The 17,226-nt window shown below is 40.6% G+C and overlaps 1 protein-coding gene across 3 annotated transcripts; it reads right to left on the reverse strand.

Moving 5' to 3' along the window:
• Positions 1 to 2,331: 2,331 nt before the first annotated feature.
• Positions 2,332 to 17,157, reverse strand: E130311K13Rik (RIKEN cDNA E130311K13 gene). Of its 3 annotated transcripts, none has more exons than NM_177856.5 (5): positions 16,907 to 17,122; positions 14,914 to 14,973; positions 12,984 to 13,131; positions 7,851 to 8,011; positions 2,341 to 3,388 (listed from the first exon to the last, which is right to left on the reverse strand). In NM_177856.5, the coding sequence occupies exons 1-5, from the start codon at positions 17,018 to 17,020 to the stop codon at positions 2,987 to 2,989; spliced, it is 885 nt and encodes a 294-aa protein (NP_808524.1). In that variant the 5' UTR covers positions 17,021 to 17,122; the 3' UTR covers positions 2,341 to 2,986. The 3 variants fall into 3 exon arrangements, with proteins under 3 accessions (XP_030108510.1, NP_808524.1, NP_001344753.1); NM_001357824.1 differs by lacking the exon at positions 16,907 to 17,122 and adding an exon at positions 16,004 to 16,448; XM_030252650.1 differs by lacking the exon at positions 12,984 to 13,131 and having other exon boundaries at positions 2,332 to 3,388; positions 16,907 to 17,157.
• Positions 17,158 to 17,226: the final 69 nt, after the last annotated feature.

The following is a 17,226-nucleotide window of genomic DNA, read 5'->3' on the forward strand; positions in this document are numbered from 1 at the left end:
CAATGGAAAACAATAAAGTGCAAGAACTTAAATGTTAACTTTTCTGTAAAAACAAGACAAGTTATTGAGGTATTAGGAGCAGGAAACAAAAACTACAATATAGCATCCTACTCCAAAAAAAAAAAAAAAAAGGTAAAGATGCAAAAATACATTTAGAGGCTTCCAAACTCAATGAAAAGTGATAGTGCTTAATGTCTAAAGGCTCAGAATCCTCTTCTTAGGTTTTAACAAGAAGTCCAGCAGCTACTAATGCTAAATGCACAGCATAGACTCTGTGCTGGTTTGAATGAGAATCATCCCCATAGGCTCATATGTTTGAATACTTGGTCCACAGTTGGTTGAACTCTTTGGGGAACCATTAGAAGGTGTGGCTTTGTTGGAGGAGGTGTGCCACTGGGGTCAGGCTTTGAGGTTTCAAAAACCCTTGCCATTCCCACTTAGCTCTTTTGCCTTGTGATTGTGGATCAAAATGTAAGCTCCCAGCTACTGCTCCAGGACTATGACTGTCTGCCAGCTGCCATGCCCCCACCATGACGGTCATGGACTCTAACCATTTAGAACCATGAACCCCAAATTAAGTGGTTTCTTTTATAAAGTTACCTTGGTCATGATATGTTGTCAGTGTTGAGAGCCATTTTGTTCCATGTCTGCCAGCTATTTCATATTGTTGCTGTAATATGCCTGCCAACTTAAGTCAGAGCAGAGTAATGCTGACCACATACTCTGTTATGTCCTGTATTTTATGAGGTTTGTTAATCTTAAACAATTTCACAACTATAAGCTTCAGGTAGGACCCATAAAATTAAAGGTCAATATGATCTGTTATATCTAAAATGGCTTAAGTCAGGGCTGACCACTGGGCATTACTTCCAGTACTTGTGTATGAGCTCACTGTGGGGTTTTTTTTTTTTTTTTTTTTTTTTTTCAGTTTTCGCCTTTATAAGCTGACATAGAAAAATGTTTGGGGTCATAACCCCAGCTCACAAATTCTAAGCTATGGCTCTCTAATAGATCAGTCTTAGGGTGTGTGTTCAATAAACCATCCATGTCTGACTAAGATCAGTGTTTGTGTGGTTTGTGGGGTGACTCTTGGACCCCAACTGTCAAGGCAATAGGAAAGTGACCTGCTAGGTCTGACTTTTCTTGGTATCACATTTTTAAAAAAATTCTTCTTGGCTTGGCATGGTAGCATTTAGGGTGCAGAGGCAGAGGCAGAGGCAGAGGCAAAGCGAGATCTCTATGAGTTTAAAGCTAGCTTGGTCTACATAGTGAGTTCCAGGCCAGTGAGAGCCTTGTAATGAGACTCTATCAAAACCACAAAACAAAACAAAACAAAAAAAAAAAACCAAACAAACAAAAAACCAAACAAAAACTCCCTTTTTATATAGATTTTTGAGGATGTTAGCCACTCTAGTTGGCGGTGCCAACCTGGAATAGTGTGGCCTAAAAATGAGGCAGACCAAAATCTTATGCAATAGCCAAATTTATTCAGAGCATTAACTCTGAAGGTTAAGAGAAGTCACCTGAGTAAAGTGTACAATCACAAGGACATGTGGTAAAAACATGTTTTTCCAAAGAGGCATATAAACAAGTAACAATATCCAGCTGTAATGAATACTCTGGAGTAAGCTCACTCCTATCTGCTATGCCTGGGAAGGGCACGAAAGCACATTTCAAAAACAATTTTGCTTTTGGAGAAACTTAGGTCACAAGACTCTTGTCTTGTTTTCTTGGAGATTTCGCACAAGCATTCTGAATTCCCCTTGAAGGACTCCATTATTAGATCAAGTCCCAACAGTTAGCAAATACTGTTGGCCTTGTGAAAGAGGCTTACATTGTCAGGAAGATTTTAATATATACATTAAAGTGGTTTGGGGGTGGTTTTGCTTTTGATATTTCTGATTTTTAGATAGTGTCTCATATTAATTAGCTCAAACTGGTCTTGAATTCTGTATGAACCAAGGGTGGCCTTGAACTCCTTATCTTCCAGTCCCTACTTACCAAGTGCTGGGATTACAGGTGCATGCTACCATGCCCAACTCCAAATTTACTATCAAGGCAGAATACTCTCTCATGCAATGAGGAGTTAGAAGGCAGGGTAGTTTGAGAATTGGCGAGTTCAGGGGCTCCGCGATGTCCTAAAGATCGTTCCTTTCTGACATCTGTGCTGCCGTCCTCATCTCTGTTTTAAGGGAAATCCTCTTATCTAACTACCGGATGGAAATAACTGTATTTATTACGAGAAATGGTGGTCTTACCTCTTGGATCAGTGGTCCTAACTCAGCAGTGGCTAGAAAGATGACTGGAGAAAAAGAGTGATCTCAGAAAGAATGTTTTTTTAAATTCCTTTATTATAAAGTTGATAAAACTGAAAAACAAATGTCAAATATGGCTGTCCTAGACAACTAATATAACAGTCGATACTTAAACTTCCTCTTCAGACATTAGCACTATAGGGCTGGTAATGTAGCTCAGTAATGATGTGCTGCTAGACCAGAGTACCTGAGGCCCTGAGTTCAATCCCTGGCACTAGGGTACAGGGAGGCAGAAGAACAAGGCAAAACATTAGTTCTGCATATATACATCTTTCTACTGGGTAACTTTTTACAGTGTGTCACTACTTTCTAAAAGTATATTACATTGATCATAACTTATTCAAATTGATTCTGATTTTAACAATGTTTTTTTGTTTTGTTTTGTTTTTTGTTTTTTAGAGACAGCGTTTCTCTGCATAGCCCTGGCTGTCCTGGAACTCACCCTGTAGACCAGGCTGGCCTCGAACTCAGAAATCTGCCTGCCTCCGCCTCCCAAGTGCTGGGACTAAAGGTGTGCGCTACCACGCCCGGCCTTAACAATGGTTTTAATGTACAAATACTGCAAGACTGGGATTTTGATCCCCTGAGGGAATTTCCATTTTGCCTCAATGAAAAGTGCTCACACAGTTCCATGGCGTTCTTCTAGGGTTACCTCCAGACCTCACAACGCTTCATCCTTTCCTCCAAAAGTGTAAGCGGCTCACAAATTCTCTGAGTTTCAGAAAGAAAGAGTAGTTGCTCACGCTGTCCTTCCCCTTCCCGGACGCCCTGCGCCGGCTGTCGTGATAACTGTCTTTGGTGGAGCCGAGGTCTGCTCCAGCTGGTTTTAAATCATTGTCCTTTGTCCATCTCTCTCTCCAGGAGTCTTTCAATTTTCTAAAATAGCTTTCTTTTTCAGACTCTTCCTTCCATATTCCTTCTCCTTTCTTTAAGGCCGTCAATTCAGCTTTAAGTAAGTTTCTGTGAATTTTCCAGTGGGTTTTTGAGTCATAATTTAGCCCTTTAACAAGGACGGTTTTGCCCAAGCCTCTTCTCAAAATCTCCTCATTCAGATTCACGTTAAAATATCCGCCCTTGAATAAAAAGGAGGAAACCAATTACTTAGGAGTGATTATTGTGATTATTATAACCATAATATCTTATTTACCTTAAAAATGCGGCAAGAACAGAAAAAAGAAAAAAAAAAACAAAAAAACAAAAACAACAACAACAAGGATAACAAAACCCACCACTACCACACACCACCAACCAAAAAACACGTAATGCAAGGCCTCCAGGTCGAGTTTGATAGCACATGTTTGTAATCCTAGCATTTGTGAGGCTGAGTTTGAGTTTGAGTTTGAGTTTGAGTTTGAGTTTGAGTTTGATAGCACATGTTTGTAATCCTAGCATTTGTGAGGCTGAGGCAGGAGGGTTACTTACTTATTCACGTCCAGGTTGGACTACAAAAAAAAGAGATGCAGTCTCGAACAAAACGGTAACAACAATAAAACAGGGCATGGAGATATCCAGCATCCATGCAAACAGCTAGGCAAGGCAGTTCAGGCTCATATCCTGGTGCTGGGAGGCAGAGACAGGTGAATCCCTGGATGTCACTGGCCAGCCAGCTGAGAGGTGAGTAGGTGATCTCTAGGTTCAGAAAGAGAAGGGAAAGGTGCAGGGTGATGAGGGAAACACCTGATATCAAACTCTGGCCTTCATGCATGCACACACAAGAGTGCACACCCGTATACCCCTACACACACACACACACACACACACATACACACACACAAACATATCAACAACAAAAGGATTGAAGACCCTAAATCAGCTATTGCTAATTTGAAAGATTTTATTTTTTTATATACTACATTCATGCAAGCCTTGCTCAAAGTCACTGCTGATTCTCATTGATCTCTAATGCAAAGAAGCATAGAAATGACGAAGCATTCAAAGGTGCTATTAACTCTCTTGGCTTTGTAGAGAGAAAATGGAGCACAAGATGTGCACAATGAGAGCCCACAGCAAAATACAGTAGACTAAAAACTAACAGGTGAACAAGTCAGAATGAACTGGACAGCATTACATTGTTAACTTCAGAGTCCCAGGGTTTGGGGTCTCTGGCAGGTAGTTTTCTTGTGTGTTTGTTTTTAATGTGTAAGGGTGTTTTGCTCTCTTGTATGCCTGTCTATCACTTGCATGCCTGGTGCCTGCAGAATCCAGAAGAGGACATCAAATCCCTTGGAACCAGAGTTATAGCTGTAAGCCTCTACTCAAGGGTGGTGTCCTCTGCAAAAATAGCCATTATCCTTAACTGTTGAGCAATTTCTCCAACCCCAGATATGTACATTTTAAACATACCTACTCTGCATAATTGTTGAATCTTTACCTTAAAATTTTCATTTCTGGAATATCTCACTTTTAATCAAATCAGTAAGTGACCCCCCCTCCCCCCCCCCCGTTAAAATAACTTTTATCCTCTTGTAGTAATTGTCTTACTGTCTCAGCCTGCTAACCTAGGCCTAGTCCTAGAAATTTCTAGCTTCCATACAATCTTACGTAGGCCTAGAATATTTCAGCCTCTGAGACTACCTGATGAATAAGCTCACCCTTTCTTGTTCTTTCTGAACTCTGGCTAGTTGGTTTAACTCAGCTGTTCAGGCTCAAACTCCTCTCCAAACTGACTGATTCAATCTGGATTTGCTCTTGGCTTCTGACTTTTTGTTCTGCTTGGCCTCAAACTAACTTTGGTAGCATATTCTAACCTTCTGGCTCCTTCACATTCTCTGGCTTGTTCACATTGTCTTCACCTGTGTCTAGCTTGTTCTCTCTCTAAAACTTGTCTCTGTACAACTGTCTGAGTAAACCCCCTTCTCCCCTGCCTCTGAACTGCTCTAAGTAGCTTCCCTTTCCTCTCTCTTCTCCTGAGAGTTTAGCATATCCCATTCTGTCAAACCTTTCTCTGATTTATCACTTTCAGCCACCCAATTAGACATCATGATTGCTTCTTTCTACAAACTAACTTTATCTTTATTGTTTGGGATTACAGGTATGTACCAAAGGTGTGTCTCTATTCCAGCCAAAGGGATTTAAGGTGTGTGCTAAGACACACTACAACTAGAAACAGGTTTTTCCAGTAAATATCATAATCTTGGGGTTCAGTGTGACCAAATATCCTGCAACACCCCCCATAGGAATTCATAGGAATAAAGCAGATCCTGTTTTATTTGTTATTATTTAACAAAGCTAGGAAAATCAGGTATTGATAGCTTCATTTAAAGTAAGTCACGGGGATGGAGAGATGGCTAAGCAGTTTAAGAGTGTTTGCTGATCTTGGAGAGGACTGGAGTTCAGCTCTTAACACCCACATAGGGAGGTTCAGAGCTGTGGGTATCTCCAGCTCTAGGAAATCCAACTCCCTCTTCTGGTGTCTGTCTGGTGTCTACACACACGTGTGCATACATGTAGACATATGTAGACATAGATATACATAAAAACAAATCCTAAGAAAGCACAACATAACAAAACAAGCGCTCCCTTCACAATCCAGTGAACCACAGTTGGATCCTAGCACCCACGTTACAGACCAGTGTTTCGTACATACTTATAACTCCAACACAGAAGGATCCTGTGCCCTTTTGTAGCAGGCTCATCCATGTGCATGCAAGTACACTCACACACACACACTCATGTGCACATAATCTCAAGCAGACAGATGCACAAACACACATTCACACACGAACACATATACAGTTTAAAAAAGTAAACCACAATTGATGTGAAGTTAATCTATAATTTCAAATTTTATAATGTCAAAGTTCCTGGGTTAAACATGGCAATAGTTTATAAGATTCTACAAAACAAAGTAATCCTTAGGAAAAGAAAAAGGCTTTAATACAAAATTAAAAAGAAAACATTATTTCTCTAGGCAAGAAAATGTGTGTTCATGACGACAAAAAAGAGTTATGCACAGTTTATTATATTTGTCTCAGTTTTAAACATTCTATAAGCTCATTTTCTTGAACCAAACCAAACAACTAAGTTTCAGTCTCACACATTAGTAGAATTCAAGCAGAAGTTACTGAATCCCATAGTGTGCACAGCATGGTTGTTCACATAGGAAACAATGTGAGGATGTGGAGTGAAGGTGGGCTTTCGAGCCAGTTGGTTAGTCTGGGCAAGACAATCACCACGGCTTAGAGTCCTACCTGTCATTGAGACCAGCATCCCCACAGGATAGTTTCAGTATACAAGAAGTAGTGTGTATGGCATTTACTTTTACGGCTTCTGTGTGTGAGCACACAGGATATTGGAGCAGATGGAGCAGTATTTACCTGCGGAAACATCCTTGTTCTTTGTAGAAGACTTTGTTCTAGTTGCCAAGCTACACTTCTGAAATGACTTCTAGAAACAAACTGACCTAAAAACTCATGCATATGTAAATATATAGGGCTGATCCTTTACTTAGTAATGGCCAAAATCAATAATTTGGAAGTTTTTCTCCTTTACTTTTTGTATCTTATTTACTTACTTTTTTTTTTTTTTTTTTTTTTTTTTGAGACAGGGTTTCTCTGTGTAGCCCTGGGTGTCCTGGGACTTGCTCTGTAGACCAGGCTGGCCTTGAACTCCTAGAGATCCACCTGTCTCTGCCTCCAGAGTGCTGGGATTAAAGGTTCGCATTACCACCATCTGGCTATTTTATTATTTTTTATCAACATGTGTTTGTATTTTATGTGTACAAGTGTTTGCTTGCACGTATGTATATGCACACCATGTGTGGCTAGTGCCCTCACAGGCCAGAAGAGGACATTAGATTCCTGGAACTTCAGTTACAGAGCTTTCAAGTTGCCATATGGTTATTGAGAACCAAACCTAAGTCTTCTACAAAGGTAGTAAGTGTCTTAACCAATGAGCCTTCCCTCCAGTCCTATCTTTTTAGTTATTTAATTAAAAAAACAAACATTTATTTTTCCTACTTTTATTTATGTATGTGTGTGCATGTGCCTGAGGAGTTTGATCCTGTGGAGCTGCAGTTCCAGGTGCTTGTCAGCTGCTTGGTGTGGGTGCTGGGAATCAAACTCACGTCCTTTACAAGAATACTATGAGCTCCTGAGCACTTGAGTCATCTTTTCATTCATCCCCAGGCCTTAGACTTTAATGTTCAAAAAATTAAGTGCCTATTTGTGTGTCAGTGCGCATGAGTACAGTGCCCCCGGAGGCCAGAACAGGGAATTGTATCTCTGGAACTGGACTTAAGAGGGGTTGTGAGCTGCCTAAAGTGGGTGTTAAGAATTGAACCCAAGTCCTCTCTCTGTAAGACCAGCAAGAGCTCTTAATTGCTTGAGTCACCTCTCCAGCCCCTTTATAAATCCTATCTGAATAAAATAAATAGCCATAAATTTTTACAATGAAGTTTATATATGAAAACCCCTGGTTCTTTACATATAACCATAATTATCAGTTTGAAAAGTTCATTAGAGATTCAAAATATTAATTAGATGTTTACTTATGTTAAGACTAAAAGATGCTCAGTAATTTCTTCACACTACTTGCCTTGTTCACTAGTAGGTAGCAAAAGAGTGCTGAGTCCTCCTTTCCGAGGAGCTGGAACCAGAGCAGCTGGGAAGGCTTCAGCTCTGCCTGTAGCCACACCTTACCACTTTCAGTGAGTTCTACTCCAGCCAGTTTAACCAGCAAAACTCCACGTGGTTCTTCTGCGAAAGTAATACAGAAAACAATTTAGCTTCAAGGGCAGACCACAGTGCAAATTCCAGGCATTTTCCTCCAAGACCCGGACACATAGAACAATGCATTATAGTTATTTATAAGTACTCAAGCTTTAAACTTAGGACCACTTATTTTTATAAAATTTCTTTTAAAATAATACAAGTATAGTCAGCCTTTAATCCCAATTCTCAGGAAGCAGAGGCAACTGGATCTTTGTGAGTTGGAGGCCAGCTTGGTCTACATAAGGAGTTCAGGACCAGGCAGGGCCTCCCTGTACTGGAAGGAAGGAAGGAAGGAAGGAAGGAAGGAAGGAAGGAAGGAAGGAAGGAAGGAAGGAAGGAAGGAAGGAAGGGAGGGAGGGAAAGGGAAGAAGAATGGAGGGAGGGAGGGAGGAAAGAGAGAGAGAGGGAGAGAGAGGGAGGGAGGGAGGGAGGGAGGGAGAGAGGGAGAGAGAGAGAGAGAGAGAGAGAGAGAGAGAGAGAGAGAGAGAGAGAGAGGAAGAAAGACAGAAAGAACAACAACAAAACCCCACAAACAAAAATTCCCATACAAGTATGGAGCAGAATAATGCTTCACAACAGAAAAGATTTAGCCAGGTTCACCTTTTGTACCATCTCAGAGCTGTTTCTATGCATAGATCAATAATGCAGCTTATATGGTTACCCGTACAAGTAGAACCTTTAGGAGGTGGAGACCTGCTGGAAGAGTGTGTCACTGGGGGTCGAGGAGAGGCTTCAGGCTTGTTTGTTCATTTGTTTGTTTGCTTGTTTTTCTGATACAAGCTTTCGCTATGTTGCCCTGACTGTCCTCAGACTTGCTATGTAGACAAGGCTGGCCTCGAACTCACAGAGATCCACCTGCTTCTGTCTACTGAGTGCTAGGATTAAAGGACTGCCTCCACCATGACCAACTGGGCTTTGAAATTTTAAAGCCCGGTTTCACTTTCTCCGTTCTCTTTGCTTTTTGACAGTTGATGAACCATGACTGGCTGGCGAGCATTAAGTTTCAGCTGCCATGCCCTCCCCACCTTGGTGCACTGTATCCTGTTGGAACTGTAATGAAACATAAACTTTTTCCCTTTAAGTTTCCTTGGTCAGGTACTTTTGTCTCAGGAACATGTAAAGCAACCAAGGCAACAAGTGATAGTGCTAACTGTGAGTCTGACAACCTGAGTTCTCTTTCCAGAACTACAGTGAAAAGAGAGACCCAAACCCTGAAAGCTCTCCTCTGACCTCTACATGCATGCCCACACTCAGATGCACACATCACACACACACACACACACACACACACACACACACACACAGAGAGAGAAAGAAGGGATGAAAGAGAGAAAGGAAGAAAGAAAGAAAGAAAGAAAGAAAGAGAGAGAGGAAGAAAGGAAGGAAGGAAGAAAGAAAGAAAGAAAGAAAGAAAGAAAGAAAGAAAGAAAGAAAGAAAGAAAGAAAGAAAGAAATTATATACTTAAAATTTAGAGAGAACTTGCACGAGGTTAAAAAATCCAAGGTCAGCCTGGTCTACAGAGTGAGTTCCAGGACAGGCAAGGCTACACAGAGAAACCCTGTCTCGAAAAACCAAATAAATAAATAAATAAATAAATAAATAAGGATAATTTCATCTATTTCTAGGTGAAAAAAAATATTCAACTTAAAAAGATGTCCAAAGGCTAGTGGGATGGATGGCTCTGGGGGCTTAAAGGCACTTCCTGCCAAGTCTGGCTTAAGTTTGAGCCCTAAGACCCACATGGTAGAAAGAAAAAATTGTGAGTTTTCTTCTGCCCTCCACACCTATACTGTGGGACATACCCCTTCACATAAATAAATAAAATTGAAAGTGTAGTTTTAAAACAGTTTTAGACAAGGTCTCATTGTGTTTCTCGGACCAGCCTAGACCTCTCTATGCAGACCAGGCTGACCTCAAACTTAAAGAGATCCTCCTGTCTCTAGTTCCTGACTGCTAAGATTTAAGGCATGCACCACTTCACCCAGCAATGTGGGTTTTTTGTTTGTTTGTTTGTTTGTTTGTTTTTTAAATAAATCCAAATGAAGTTTATTTGTGACAGTTTGCATCTGTTTGGAATATAGTCTGAGTAAAAATAAGACATCCACAATTATCAGAAAGGAGCACTAATAATTTAAGTCACAAACCATTATTATTTCTGGATATTTAAGCAATCATTTAGAGTACATTATTACAAATGAATATTCCTACAAATATATTCTTTGTATCTCTCCCCTGAGTGTCAGGCAAAGAGGCAACAGTGAGCAGGAAGCTTGTATCCTAAGCAAAAAGTGTTTGATACAAATAATGTGCAATTAGATTAAGACAGAACATATGACACAGATTAGTGATGCTGTGGGGGAAGGTAGTACAGCCTGTAATCCCAACACTCACAAGTCAGAAACAAGGTTTAAAAATTAGATGACTGTAAGCCACTGATATCCAAATACAAGCTGAGGGCTCTTCTAATGTTTGAAGTTGCCAGTATCACCAATCTTCCACTAAAAACTTCTATAGTCTGTCAGGCCAAAGATTAGGTAACTGAAAACTTGAAGTGGATGTCTGAATGTAATTCAACACTATCCACTTTAGTACTGGTGTCCCAGTTCTTCACATAATAAAGGCCACCGGGTTTTTATTTAATAAAAGGAAATTTCTTATTGCACACTCCAAGTATGATACAGTCAATATAAATAAAGTTATTATGATTTAATAAACCATCCATAACAAATGCATGATTAGAAAAAAGTCAATAGATTTTCACCAAAACCTTTGAATATTTTGGGAAATGTAAATGTTACTTTTAGAAGCTTGTGGGGTTTTTTGGCTGGGCATTTCAACTGGCAGAGGCAAGACTGTCACAAGTTTTAGGCCGCCTTGGTGTACGTAATGAGTTCTAGGCCAGCCAGGTCTATATAGTAAGAACTTGTCTCAAAACAATAGGAAAAATCACATTATTTCTATATTTAAAAATCATTCCATTTATTTATGGCGTGTGTGAGCAGGTCCATGCATTGTCACAGCACACATGCAGACATGACAGGACAGTGGCAGTCAGGTCTTTCCTTTCATCATGTGATCTCAGAGATTAAGCACAGGTCTTCTGTATGGTGGCAAATACCTTTACGTGCTGAGCTATCTCGCCAACCCCCAACTGTCTATCTAGTTGGGTTTTAAGTTATTACATTTATTTACTTATTTATTTATTTGTGTGTGTGTGTGTGTGTGTACATGCACATGGAAGTCAGGGTATAACACGTGGAGTTATTTCTCTCCTACCATGTGGGTCCTTGATATTGCATCCAACTAGAAAGGCTTGGAAGGCAGCACCTTAACCTGCTGAGCCATGTTGCCTACCCATGATTTCTAATCTCTATTTTTAGATTTGTTTCTGGGATATGACTCTTTTTTGCCTTTCTAGTTCTTCAATAATTTTTTTTGAATTTTTAAGATTTATGTGTGTGAATGTTTTGTCTGCATGTGTATATGTGCACCCATCCTTGGCGGTCAGAAGAGGGAATTGTATCCCCTAGAACTGGTGTTATAGATGGTTGTGAGCCATCATGGCCACTGTTGAGATGCCTTAAGTCATTTCCCTAATCTCCTTAATAACCATGCATGACAGTGATAGTTGTGTTCTAACATAATAGTTATGATAGCCATTTGATGGTATAGTAGTTTTTATAGCTGTTATAACTTCATAGTGGATGATAGCTGTGTTAGAATATAATAATCATGATAGCTGTTATACGTATTAGCCATGTTAGCTGTTATGACATATTAGTCATGATAGCCATGATATGACAAAATAGTGCTGGGAACTGAACCTGGGTCTTCAGGAAGAGCATCAAGTATTCAAACCACTAAGTCTTTTCTCCAGTCTCTTTCAATAAATCTTGCATAGAAACACTTTGAAAAGTCCAATCCACATTTAATGGGATGATACAGAGATGCTAGAAGGTAGCAGAAAGAGAAACATGGCTCAAGTAGAGAAGAAGAGTACTCTATCAAAAAGATAGGATGTGGGTTTTACAGATGAACATAGACTCAGGGAAAGGAGAAAGTATGTCAAATGAGAGCAAGAATATGGACAGCTGGAAAACCAGAGAATGACACAGAATGGCACTGTCTCAGTGGTAAATACCATCACCAAGGAGTCTGCTTCATCACCACACTCTTGTTTGTTCTTGGTTTGTTTGTTTTGAAATAGGGTCTCCCTATGTATCCCTGCAGTCATGAGATTGAATCTACAGGAGAAATGTGTCTGTGCTTAGACTCCTTTATATGAAGCACAGTTAAATGATAAGAAGTAGACAAACAATGTGGCTCCTACTACACATCTGGTCTCCTTTGGCTCCTTTCAACCTTTCTTCACTATGTTTCAGCTACAGGAGGCTTCATTTAAACTGCCAAAAGGTGTGGGTTCATCCCTTCCTATGTTCCTCCAGGCTAGCCCACTCAAATGTTCAAGTCTCTGATTATATAACAAGTTGTCAACGAGGCCTTCTCTGACTACTGTATATGAGCATATTTCCTTAACCCTACGAGACCTAAATAATTATGTATTCCAGGACTCTGTCTTCATTGAGATTAGGACAAATTTTCACATGTATATTATCAATCTTCCACAAGGATTATAAACTACAAAAGTTAGAAGGGCTGCACTTGTTCAATTCAGCATCATACAGTTATTTTTAGTCCCAGACTGTCATCATTTATGGCAAGAGCAGCTGACTGCCTAAATGAAAGACTGAGTAGTCAACTAAAACAAAGGAGAGGACTCTAGAGCCAAACTAAATAATTTCTTGTAAATCAGACCATGGTTTAGATTTTCATAGGTTACAGAAAGTAATCAGAATTAGAATATTTTGGCTACTTTATAAACAGCATCTAGTTATTAAATGCCATAACAATCACTACAGTTGTTATCCAATTTTGCAATTCTTGTTTCTTACTTACCTTTCCATGAAGATATGAAAGGTAAAGTAATAGGTATATGTTCAATTTCTAGACCACACTCAGTTATCCGCTGTAATCGGCCACGTAGTTTAACTTTCTTTCTTATAAATTCTACTGGAATATCTGAAGAGGTTGTAAATTTTGAGGTCTGTTGGTTGACAAAGAAGAAGATGTAATTTTCACTTATAATGGAAATAAAATGTGAAGATACCTAAGCATTTAACAAGAAGACATAGCCATTGAAAAGTTTTAACTTGGTTCTTAATTTCACATTAATGCTTTAATATATAATCAAAAGTGTTTATAGGGTCTGGAGACATGGCTCAGCAGTTAAGGGCAGTGGATGTGGGTTCAGTTTCCAGCACCAAGTTCCAGACACTCTCCTTCTGGCATCTGGCACACATAAACTCACACATGCACAAACACATACACATAAAAATAGTAAATAACTTTAAAAACCATTTAAACTACTATATAAGAGATGGAAAATGTAAATCCTCAGCGAAGCTGTGTCAAGTTAAATGACTCCTAACTGGCAAGACATGTTTTTATTTTTAAAAATCATTTAGGAGACAAAACAAACCCTGCTGACCAAGGCCAGCCCTGAGATTTTACTCCCCAACAGCTACTTGGTACCCAGGGTTAGTAGCTACTTAATGCTACAAGCGGCACACATCACGGCTAGCTCAGAACTGCATCACATTGCACTTGTTTCTTTTACCAGGAAAGCATATTTAATGCTGCAGCATATTTTCTCTGCAAGGGAGAAGAGCTTTATTTAACCGCTGGGGAAATTTCCAATCATCTCTCAACCAGAATTGAATTTTTAAAATTTTCTGTTTAGTGGTGTGTGTGTGTGTGTGTGTGTGTGTGTGTGTGTATACATGATATATTGTACATGTGGAGATCAGAGGACAACTTTGTGGAGTATGTTCTCTTCCACCTTCATGTGGGCTCTGGTCTCCATAGCTTTACCCACTGAGTCATCCCCAAGCCCCAGAACTTACTTTTAACTGCAATTCAGAAGGACCACTCTGAATTGAGTGTGTGTGTGTGTGTGTGTGTGTGTATGTATGGGGGGGGGCATACATAAAGTACTTATATGTATTTTGTTTTCAGATATTCATCAACATGAACGTCATAATGATATATATCCACACACATATATATGGAGATAGATAATATGCAACATATTACTTCATATATAATATATAATAATTATATAGTAATATATAAAATAATGTATAATAAATAATTATATAATTATAATAATTATATATAATAGGCATTATTATATATATTCTTAGGCAGAATCTCAAAAGACCATTCTAGGATAAATTGGAAAGTTGTAACCTTTCAAATTAAATGGATAATTCTATAATCTGACAGTTTAACTTAAAAACAGCCACATCAGAACTCGAATTTCTATCTACGTATAGTGGTTTATTTACAAAACACCTGAGAAACAGTTTTGCCTAAAAGCCAAGATTTTATCTGTAACAACACCTCTCTACCCAGACAAGACAAATCCTAGTTTGTTTATTTTCTGTTTTTGTTTTGAGACAAGATCTCTTTCTGGCCCATGCCTGGCTGACCTGAAACTCATCAGCAATCCAGGCTGGCTAGGAACTTGCAGCAATCTTGCCTCAGCTTTTCAAGTTCAGTGACTATATTATTTATAACAAACCAAATCCTTTATGGAAACATTTCCTTTTAAGTCTTAAAAATATTATGCGTATAGTCTGTTGAATTAAGTAAGTAAAATTCTGCACATTTTTATGACCCCCAAATAAATTCTCTGTTCTAAATCTTAACCAAGATCTTAAAGTGTGTTTGTTATTCTAAATTATAATTTAAACTCTCCCAGGATGTATCCAAGCAGCCTGGAGACCAAGTCAATTATCTGTTGCCTGTACCATTGGTCACTCACCAGCCGGACGCTCCTTATCAGCAACATTATCCCAGCTATGGCCATTCCCGTGCTGATGTTCTACAGGAAGAGAGGTAACGATTAATCCTCACCAATTACCATTTATAACAGTCAGCGTACCAACTTAAAAGGAAGGAGACTGTCCTCATGACCACTAACAGTTCAAATAACACAGATGTCTCAAATGCTGGCTGGACTCTTCCACATTCCTTCCTAGTTCTTCCTTAGCAATCTGGCACTCACAGGGACTTGAGTGAATGCTTTTTACTTTGCCTGCGATTTTTTTTTATATGTTTTTGTTGTTGTTGTTTCGTTTTGTTTTGTTTTTCGAGATAGGGTTTCTCTGTATAGAGCTGGCTGTCCTGGTACTCACTTTGTAGACCAGGCTGGCCTCGAACTCAGAAATCTGCCTGCCTCTGCCTCCCGAGTACTGGGATTAAAGGCATGGCCCACCACGCCTGGCCCGCCTGTGAATTTCTTGAATGCACCCATGGCCTAGCATTTCTAGCCTTACACCCATGGTGAATTTTGTACTTGGTAGAAAACCTTACAAATACAAAATAGCTGGTGTTTGTGTAAATGGTTGAACTTTAATATTAGTATAGTAAGTAACAATGTATGCATTTATTTGGCAAGGATTACTACTAAATGGCAGATACCAGACTGCTCTAACGTGGCGCTACAATAGCATGTCAGCAGGCCTGGCCTTGGACCTCATGCTCTCTTGCTGCAAAGCTTTTGCAAAGTTCAGCTTCCTCCAATTCTCAGCAGGATTCTTAAAAGCTGTTCCGGGCAGGGCATGGTGCTGCACACCTTTAATCCTAGCACTCGGGAGGCAGAGGCAGGCAGATTTCTGAGTTCGAGGCCAGCCTGGTCTACAAAGTGAGTCAGGACAGCCAGGGCTATACAGAGAAACTCTGTCTCAAAACAAACAAACAAAAAAGTTGTTGTTCCTTCCAAATACGTTGTCCTGGCTTTTGGCTACTCATTTTCCTAATCATCTGTCTCCCTGTTTGCCTCAGATTTTGCTTCTGCTACCTTCCCTCCCCAGAGAATCCCCTAGGCCTCATTTCTAGACCGTTTTCTGTACCTTTCTGACGTTGTTTCAAGATGTCTGTCAAGACTAGGGCTTTACCCACTCCACCAGGTTTATGCAGCTCACTCTCACTCAGCTTTACGTCCAGTTCTGATTTCCCATTGAACACTGTTGCCTCAAGCCTACAACTGTACTTTAAAGTCTAATGGGCTGTCTTCAAGATCAGTCTCCAAATTTTAATGTCCAAGGGCTCTACAGCTTTTCCCAGTAAATCATTTACTACGACTGCTCCATGACAGGAACCACCACCACCACAGGGACTTTAGCAGTCCTTTATCTGGTAGTAGACTGGCTGTCTAAGTGTCTCTTCTATGATTGAATTTCAGTGTCTTCTCTTGTTTCACTTAAAAAGAAAACACGAGAGGCAGGCGGATTTCTTTCTGAGTTCGAGACCAGACTGGTCTACAAAGTGAGTTCCAGGACAGCCAGGGCTATACAGAGAAACCCTGTCTCAAAAAACCAAAAAAACAAACAAACAAACAAAAAAAAAAAAAAACCAAAAAAAAAAAAAAAACAACCCCAAAACCCAAAACCAAAACAACTGGGGATACAGTTCAGTGGTAAGCACTACAATGCTTACCAAAGTTCGAACCCCAGCCCTGGAAAAACCCATCCTGGCTCTGCTCTGTTAAGGCCTCTCGGGCTTCTCTGCTCTTCCTGGGTATCCAGCCCGCCATACTGAATGAGGAGCTACTCTTGGGCCAGCCCTGTGGTGTCCCCAGCCCTGCGCCAGCCTCCAGGCCTGACCACCGCCGCCGCCAGGAGGGCAAATGAGGCGATGTCGCCTCCCTGGCCATTTCCCCTGTGGCCCGGCTGTCTTTCCGCCCCTGCGGGTCCTCTTCCAGGCCTGCCGCGATCACTCCGCTCAGGCTAGCCCACCCCGCCGGGCTGTGGCACCTGGACAAGGCGCAGATGGTTGTCTGCCCATTGCGACACCCGTGTCACCACGTTGGCCTCCCCTCGGTCGCGGTCCGGCGCCTGCGACCCGAGGCTCGCGGGCGGCCGCGCCATGTTCCGGCGTCCAGCAAGCCTTGCGGGCGCCCCCTGGTGGGCGGTAGGGGTCGCTGCGCTGCACGGCTCCGGGGTCCCCGCCCATTCTGGGCGTTTGCACTCTTGTCTCTGCGTGTCCTTGGTGGTACCAAGCCAGCCAGGACAGCAGAACAACACAAAAATGCCGTGAAAAGATAAGACATCTGTGTAAATATGCACAGTCTCTT

The sequence above is a fragment of the Mus musculus genome, chromosome 3 (genome assembly GCF_000001635.26).
Source record: "Mus musculus strain C57BL/6J chromosome 3, GRCm38.p6 C57BL/6J".
Taxonomy (NCBI): domain Eukaryota; kingdom Metazoa; phylum Chordata; class Mammalia; order Rodentia; family Muridae; genus Mus; species Mus musculus.